General features: G+C 40.8%; 1 protein-coding gene across 3 annotated transcripts in view; it reads left to right on the top strand.

The window, feature by feature from the left end:
• Positions 1–251: 251 nt before the first annotated feature.
• UNC80 (unc-80 homolog, NALCN channel complex subunit) overlaps positions 252–9,290 on the top strand; it is a 224,490-nt gene continuing 215,451 nt past the window's right edge. For all 3 annotated transcript variants that reach the window (XM_049615007.1, XM_049615005.1, XM_049615006.1), the window contains exons 1-4: positions 252–343; positions 1,307–1,355; positions 4,242–4,398; positions 5,295–5,596. In XM_049615007.1, coding sequence (XP_049470964.1) covers positions 252–343; positions 1,307–1,355; positions 4,242–4,398; positions 5,295–5,596 — 600 coding nt within the window. The remainder of the gene's footprint in view (positions 344–1,306; positions 1,356–4,241; positions 4,399–5,294; positions 5,597–9,290) is intronic.

Genomic DNA, 9,290 nt, shown 5'->3' with positions numbered 1-9,290 from the left:
TCCTCCGAGCGCCCCCCTCCTCGCTCCGCGGCTCCTCCAGCCCTCCCCTCCTCCCGCAGCCATGTTCCACGCGCGGGGAGGGGTGGGGGAAGGAGAGAGGGACGGGGGATCAGGGCGGAGAGAGCCGGCTCTGCCTCGGGGAAGGAGGGGATGAGAGTTGGGGAGAGCAGCGGGAGGAGGAGGAGGAGGAGGCGGCGGCTAGCGAGGAGCCAGCGCTGGGTCCTGCAGTAGGACTCCCAGGAGCCACCATCATGGTGAAGAGGAAGAGCTCCGAAGGCCAGGAGCAGGACAGCGGCCGCGGCATCCCCCTGCCCATCCAGACCTTCCTGTGGCGGCAAACCAGGTGAGGGGCGCAGAGGGCGCGCCGCGGGCCGCCCTGGGCTGGGGGCGCTCCTGGGGCCGCCTGGGTCACCGCCACTGCCACTGCTGCCACTGCTGCTGAGGCCGCGCCACAGCCTGCAGCTCCCTCTCTGGGGCTGGAAAGCAAGCCCTCAGCACCTGCTTAAAAACACGCATTTTAAAAATATTTCCGTGAAGTTTGGCGACAAGCAGATTGGCAGTTGAATAAATATATACATTATTTAGAGGGTGGGAGGGCAGAAAGCCTAGGAAGAGGGGGCGGGGAACTAGGGAAGATAATTATGACTGGTTGTGCTCTTGCGTCCAATTGCCCCTCCATCTCCTGCTGTAATTCCAGGCCGGTGACCTGTTGTTTTTCCAGCTCCTGTTTGGCGAATATCTGCTGTGCCCACTTGTTAACCATTTTTGCTCGGATTCAGCCAATGTAGTCTTCCTGGTTCAAGACCCTGAGAAGGAGGATATTTTATAATTTTATTTTTTCCTGGAAAGACCCGAAACCTATTCCAATAAACAGGAAACAAGATTTCCATTATTATTGTTATTATTATTAGTAGTAGTATTATCAGTATTATTATTTTGGAAATGTACCAGATAACAAATTAGATTCTGGAAATCATAGCCCACAAACTGTGTTCATTTTTAGTTTTTAATATAATTATATACATGAGTAATACACCACTCCTGACCATTGACAATTTAGAATCTGGTTAGGTAGAAGTCTTCAGAATAAGAGTGGATACAGAAAATGTGGAGAGCCACATCTCTTTCATATATGTAATTACACATGTAAAAGCAAATGCGTCAGCTGTTCAACACCTGCTCATTAACAGGCTATAGGGAGGCATGAGATTTGAGTTTCATAGAACCATGTTTTATTCGTTGAAAAAAATGTCATAAAGATGCTAATCATTTTTACTTATAACAAATATCTCTATTAATTTTTCAGTGCATTTTTGAGGCCTAAACTGGGGAAACAATATGAAGCCTCATGTGTGGTATGTGATATTCACCATTTAATGATTATTTCCATATTCTGTGTGGCAATTTCAACCCAAAGAAAGGCAATAAATTGTACTGACTATATAGATTCACTCACTGTATTAATTCACTCAGTAAATATTATTGAGCACCTACTATGTACTAGGCATAGTTCCACATGACGGGACAGAGCAATAATCAAAACACAGAGTTTGCATTCTGGTGGGAGGAAGTCAAGCCACTGACAAATAAGTAAAATACATAATAAGCCCAGATAGTGATAAGCACTATGAGGAAAAATTAAGTAAGAAAGCAGACTGGAGGCAATGGCAGCTGGGGGAGGAGGTGGATTCCATGTTTAGAGCAGTGGATAGGTAAGGTCACCTGCTAATGTGACTCTTAGACAAAGATGTGAAAAAAAAAAAAAAGGGGGGGGAGGAATGAGTAAGGAGAGAACAGAGGGGAACAGTACATCTAAAGGACCTTAGCCCAGAGTGGATAGGGGTAGAGGAGGAGAAGAAAAGGTGGAGAGATTACAGAAAACCAAGTGGTGAAGGGCCTTGCAGGGCAAGTATAAGAAGTCCAATCCTTAACAAAATAGAGACTGTTCTAGTGGAAGCTAATGAGATGAGTACCTATGAACTACTCAAACAAAGTAATGTGCAATTCTGAACCTTTATGTCTTGTATGTTTGGTGTAAGTCTGAAAATAGATACTGTAAAATAATTATGAAAGTAATGCTACCAGTATTTATACTCTATAGAGTGCACTTGTCCTGAGATTCTAAGGGAATCCCGTATCTCTGAAATTTCCCACTTCACAAATTGAAAACAAAAGCCATGAAATCATGAAGCAAAATTCAAGTGAAGTTTTCACGGGTTTCATTAAAATTTGGAGCTCAAATAAAGGTCTTCACATTTCATATATTAAAACCTAAAAGTGGAAACCTACCCATTTGGACATTGCCCTGAATATTTGCCAATAACTACATAGATGACTACATAGTAAGGAGTTCTGAAATGTGTTAGGGATTTTAAAATGATGAAATCCAGGGTGCTGAGTGGCTCTGTTGGTTAAGCATTCGGCTCTTGATTTCGACTCAGGTCACGATCTCACAGTTCATGAGATCAAGCCCCGCATCAGGCTCTGTGCTGACGGTGTGGAGCCTGCTTGGGGTTCTCTCTCTCCCTCTCTCTCTCTGCCCCTCCCTCACTCCCACTCTCTATCTCTCTCAAAAATAAATAAAAAAAATTTTTTTTAAATGATGAAAGCCAACTAGAGAGTTAAACATACAGGTACACACACTCAAGTGGGAATTTGTTTTGTTGTATCACCTGCACTTCAAAGTTGCCACAAGGATATTTTTAAAATATAAATTTCTAATAAGGACCTTTTAATGAAATTTGTTGTTGTACTTAGCTCAAGGTAGGGTAATTTGACACTTAAAAAACCTCTGGGCCTTCCATAGATCACGCTTACAATTATACTAGCTTAAAATAATCCTAACTTTTCCCTGTTCTTGGCAAAGATATGTCTGACATTTTTAATATAGTCATACGATATAAAATAACTAAGTCACGTAAACAAATAAAAGTATAAAAAATGATGTTCAGGGTTGAAAAAATAATAAAAAACTTATATTAGTAACATTTAAGAAGAAAGTAACATTAAGTACCCAGAGTGCTCTGCTATTATAAAATACAACTCATCCTCTAAAATGTTTTCAACAAGACTGTGTAAATTCTTTATAATCTTTTGATTCCCAACATACTCACCCTTTACTTAATGAATACTTAGATACCTCAGAGCTGAAGAATTTAAAAGCATTTGGATCTGTCTTTATTTAGTTTTTTTTTTAAAAAAGACGGTATCTCTTCTTTTACTCCTTATTTTCCTTTTTTGAGTCAAAAAGTAATTAGATTTCTTTGAAGAATCTCTCCATTAAGCTGTGTCTTTTTCTCTGGCATCCTAATAATGTCAATAATACAGCTTGAATACTTGGAACTTGTATTATGATCACTCTAGAGCACACCTCCACAATTTTCTTGATCACTTGTGGCATGAAGCAGCAATCAGGTTCAGTTCATACAAGTCGAATATTTATTAAATTTATTTTAATATTTGGTAGCTCTACTTTCCTTAACGTCTTATAATGATGTCCTCCTCATCCAAACAACAAGCACAACAGAAACTGAGTAGGCCACATTTATTCTGGGATGCTTCACTTTCTGGAAGTATCCTTGGACTAGACAGAAGATTTAATAAATGAGCAAAACTTATGGCATATTTCCCTTCTTTTTCTTCTCTCCCTCCCTTTCTTTGTTTATTCAACGGATATATTAAGTATTTTTACAATGACAGGCATTAGGTAAGGAATGTCTTGTGCCAGGTTGTCGCTAGGGACATGGAATAATTCAGGGGCCTCAAAATCAGATTTCTTGAAAGAACTGTATCTTAGTTAATGCTTGTTGAAAATTGACATAAATTCTGCCCTCAAAACACTTTCAGAAAAGACATTTTACTTTGTTCTGCAGTTGTCACAGACCCTTTGGATACCTCAGCAGCATTTTATAAAATATTACTTCCAAGAATTTCATGAGTTAAATGTGTTGTTGCGCTTTTTTTTTTTAAGAGGAAGCTTATTTTGGTGGAAAGAAAAATCATTTAATAATTCAAGTCATGTATTTTAAATCAAAAACCTAAAATGGGTAAAAAGAAATTCTCACGGAACCATTATATGTCAACATATACTATGAAATGCTGTGTGAGTGTACCCTCAAATATCTCATCCATTGATTTGCATTGATTTGCATCTTGTAGTACCTTGGTGTCCATTTTCTCAGCAATCAGGATCTCTAATTCCTTATTTTACATGTTTTTTTCTTCTTTTTTGGTATCTACAGTCCTTTGAACGAGTGTTGGTAGAGAATAAACTGCACGGCCTTTCTCCAGCCCTCTCTGAAGCCATCCAGAGCATTTCCAGATGGGAGCTGGTACAAGCTGCTTTGCCTCACGTCCTCCACTGCACTGCAACCCTGCTTTCGAACAGGAACAAGTTAGGTTGGTTCTTCTGCATTGCTTCTTCATGACCTCTGACCATCTACACTCATGGTAACGACATTTACGGGGCACCTACTATTTTCCCACAAGTGATCTCATTAAATCCTCACAAAAGCCCCCTCCCATTGATACCACCATGATCTCCATCTTACCAACAAAGAAACTGTCACTCTTGCCTTAACATTTTTAATTATTTTCCAATATATGTGAATATATTTTCCTTTTACGCATTAGAAGATTATAGGGAAGCTAAAGACTATCACCCATCCAAGACGAGTCCCAATCAGATTTGTCTCCTTTACCCTCTCAACTCCCAAAGTGACCCCTTGCACTTTGTAGTACTGAGTGTATGTGCATGCGTGTGCGTAAAATTTCTTCCTCTTTTTTAGATTATTTTACAGATTGCTTTTCTAACATGGTAATATGTCCTAACATCCACCCCATGTTCGCATACATTCTCGACATGCTCTTTTCCATCCAGTTCTTTGCCCTAATTTGGGTTTCTGCTCAAATGTTACCTTTATAGAGGCATTTCTTGATCACACTGTCTAAAGTAGAGTAATCGTTATCTTCAGACCCTTCAGACCCGATGTTCTTAACCACTATGCTGCCTATTTGGGGAGATGATATATATATAACATATATATATGACTGAAGACATGAGATATTCCTATGACAGTATATTATTCTGTAGGGATTTTAACCAGTTAGAAAGCCCCAAAACAAGAATGAACCCTTCCAGCAGTGGTTGTAAGAAGTACAGAGAAACGCCAGTGTCTCCCAGGAGATCAAGCCACAGAGCAAAGCAAGGATGTTCTTCCCAGACCCAAAGTGGATATCAATTGTTCTGGTGGCAGAGTTGGTCTTAACTCGGCTCTGTGGTTGTCCCCGTGCAGGCCACCAGGATAAACTCGGTGTTGCTGAAACAAAGCTCCTTCACACCCTGCACTGGATGCTCCTGGAGGCCCCCCAGGACTGCAACAGTGAGCGGTTTGGGGGCACAGACCATGGCTCCAGCTGGGGTGGCAGCAGCAGTGCTTTCATCCACCAGGTAGAAAACCAGGGTTCCCCCGGGCAGCCTTGCCAAAGCAGCTCCAATGATGAAGAAGAGAACAACCGAAGGAAGATCTTCCAGAACTCCATGGCTACCGTGGAGCTCTTTGTGTTTCTGTTTGCTCCTCTGGTACACAGGATCAAGGTAAGCAGGGGCTAGTATGAGGCAGAGGGTGGATAGATGTGAGGTGGGCTTCAGATGAGGCTTCCATATTTCCATATTTGGTTGACCAGGTCTTGATACGATCTCATAGCAAGCCAAGACATGGAGAGCTTTATTTTTATATCAAACCACTGGACATTATTTCAAAAACACAATTCTTTGCATATCATTTATCTACTTTAAAATCTTCAGTCCTTCTGTCCCAAGATAATGTCCAAATATTAAACATGGCATATCAAGTCAAGCATGATCCAAAACTTCAGTTTCTTTTTTAATTTGTCATTTGCTCGTCCCTACTGGTATCGTCATGACCCAGCTCTGGGAGCCATTCCCTGAATATGCCCTTGCTGTTCACTCTGCTCTCTTTCCTTCCTCTGTTCTTCTCATGATTCCTCAAAGCTTAACTTCAGTGTTATCATTTCCATGAAGTTGTTCCTCTGAAACTCCCCATGTAGACTTAGTCACTATCTCCTTTGTTCTCTACAGCACCTTGTAGCCATCTCTATTATAATGCAGATCTAGAGCAGAAGTTTTAAGTGCTTTAGATACTATGGATTTTTTGACAGTGTGATACAAGGTGAGAATTGCTTTTCAAAATATTTCTTAAAGCATAAAATCCAAAACATAGGATTACATGGAAACCAATTGTATTAAAATACAATTATATACAAGTATCCCTTGGATCTGAAAGATTATCATTTGAAATTACTATGCCACCACTCTCTAGCTGTGTGATCTTGGTGATATTACTTAACGTCTCAGATCCTCCATTGCACACAGTTGTGGATATCTCTAACACAAGGTGAATATATGTGAAGACACAGTACGTTTCCAACACATGGAGAGAAATCAAGATCTATTTGTTATTTCTGTGGATGAATAAATTCCATCTGAGGGCTATGTTAAGAGTTAGGAAGAAAATAATACACTCAAATGTTCTTTAATAGAATATTAGGATCCTGATGAATGGGTGTTCCAAGTTGTGTGTGTGTGTGTGTGTGTGTGTGTGTGTGTGTATGTATATGTAGGTGATTGTGAGACCACTAACAATCACTATAAGGAGAATGAACTAGTGAGTCTTCACTCATTTTAGTTTTAGTTAAAATTCACTTTCACTTGACTCTGTCCAATTGCTGCTAGGAGTAGAACTGAAATTACCTGTAACTTCCCAAACTGCTTTGCATGCACTGGCCACATTTCCCATGAGACATACTAAAAATTTTAAATGTTGTAAAATCAAATTAAATTGCTGCTTTAAAAACATTGGCTTTCCATTTTAAAAAGTCTTTTATGATGGGTACATTTACTAAAAAGCATTACTGTAATTGAGACCATCCCCTGGCCTATGGGACCTGCAGGTCTAGGCCCCTGCCCACCTTCTCAGCCTCATCTCCCTCCATATCAATAGCCTTTTTCTCATTCACTAACCTCTGAGCTCACTTGAGGCTCACCCTCAAACTCATTCTTGCTTTCGAGTCCGGCACTGGTTTTTCCTTCTGTTGGAAACATTTACCCTCCCCCTCATCCCCTAAATTTTCATATGGCCGTGACCTTCATATCAATTCACTCACAACTCACATGTCATCACTTGAAAACGAATTTTCCTGGCTACCTTAGTGTCATTAGCACATGACTGTACTTTTTTTTCCCTCTTAGTACTTATCAGTACCTGAAATTATTTTCTGTGGTTGTTTTCATGTTTCTTGCCCATCACCCTCCTAGAACAGAGTTCTTGAGCAAAGGGACACTGCCCATCCAGGTCACACTGTATTTCCAGTGTCTAAAAATGAGGTACCCAATAAATATTTAACAACTGACTCACTGAGTAGACCCAACTTATTATCAGAAGCTGATCCAGGTGTCAAGAGTAGCAATTATATGTAGGTACATAGTCCTTAAAATGGAGAAGACAGGAAAGAAGGCTTCTTGAAAAACTGATAGCCCATAGCGGTGACTATCTGTGGAGAAATAGCCCCTGGACTAAAAAATGTGCAAGTGTAGAAGTGACAGGAGTGGCTGCGATGTTATCTGAAGACAAGGCTGAGAGTCCAAGTCCAAGCCCGCATTTGAATCCAGTGCTTGTTGCTTCCTACTGTACGACTTTGAGCAATCGGCTTCTTGAAGCCTCCGTTTTCCCGAGTAAGAATAGTTTTATGGGGCCTCGTGATTAAACCTACGACAGTGCTCCACATTACACACGAAAAGGCATTAACACATGGTTAGTTGCTTTTAGTGCTCGGCATTTTCTTGCCATTAGTATTTTGTATTATTAGCAGGAAGGGAGCCAGATCCTCTTTCAGGGGAGACTTCTGGATAGTTTCTGACTCAAAACCCTCAAGTTTTACTTATGGCCTGGGGTATTTATAAGAAAGTAATTGGAGCATTTATGAGGGAATAAGATGAGGCATATAAAACACTGTACAGCGATTAAATCATAATAAACAATTATTATTAGCTGTCATTACTAGCATATTATTATTTCATCATTTTATTATTGCTATGAAGGAAATATTATTCCAGATGCTATAGGGAATAAAAAATATTAATAAGTCAATAAATTCTCCATAAGGCCTTTTCCTTCTGAGTGAGGTGTTTGCTTTTTAAAACATATTTAGGAAATGTACAGGCCCTGGATCAGGGTTTCCCAGCCTTGGCATTGTTAGCATTTGGTTCCAGGTAATTCTTTCTTGTAAGACATCATCCTGTGCAGTGTAGGATATCAGTAGCATTTCTGGCCCCTAGTCACCAGATGCCAGTAGCACCTCCTCCCTCTGAGTTGCGACAGCCACAAATGACTCCTTACATTGCCAAATGTCCCCAGTGGGTGCGCAGGGGGTGAGAATTGCCCCTGATTGAAAATCACTACCTTAGGTCTTTCATTTCCCTGCTGGTTATCAGACCCTGTCTGTCCCTACTTTCCTAGCCATTGTGCACCCATGTGAACTGCTCCTCACCAGCACCATTAATGTCCCTTTTCCCTATCCTTCCTTTGCATTCGCCCTTCAAAATTCCAACCCCAGGTCATGACTAAAATCCACTTTTTCTATCCCTGCCCCCAGATACCTGCATGCTCCTCTGGGGGAAAACCACACAATCATCCAGACTGGTGTTTCTACAAAGTTGTAGTCCCCAACCCCTGTGTGCTGCCCCACGTGTCAGTCCTTTTCTTGACTTTACTCCCTCAAGTAGCCAGTCAGCACTTATACAGACAGTGTTGTAGGTTAAGGCTTTTATAGGACATGGTGCTGCAGGAAGTGGGGGAGGCTGAAATCCAATTGAGGTCACTTTCTAACTGGATTCACAGTTTTCTGGCTTGTCTCATAAAATCCAACTTCAACACTAAAGCAATCTATGTAGATCTGACCAAGTCACCGACATGCTTAAAATAATTTGTTAATTTCTTATCCTACAGCCAGTGAAACTCCAGCTCTTTAGTCTGGTAACTGGGCCCTCCGTGACCTGCCTGTATACTTCTGTCTATGAGCTCCAACTGTTTGGAGTCTCCCCAAGAACATAACATGCTTTTTTCCCAGGCCTATTCTCATCCTGGTGCTACACCCTAGAATGTTCTCATGCCCTTCTCTTCTGCCTAGAAAACTCCTACATATCCTTCCCAATTTCATTTAAGATCCATCCCTCTCTTCCTCTATCGTTATAATATTCTACACAGATTTTT

Source organism: Panthera uncia, assembly GCF_023721935.1.
Source record: "Panthera uncia isolate 11264 chromosome C1 unlocalized genomic scaffold, Puncia_PCG_1.0 HiC_scaffold_3, whole genome shotgun sequence".
NCBI classification, from domain to species: Eukaryota; Metazoa; Chordata; class Mammalia; order Carnivora; family Felidae; genus Panthera; species Panthera uncia.
The sequence above is the reverse complement of the archived record's forward strand: the minus strand, read 5'-3'. Positions and strand labels throughout refer to the sequence as shown.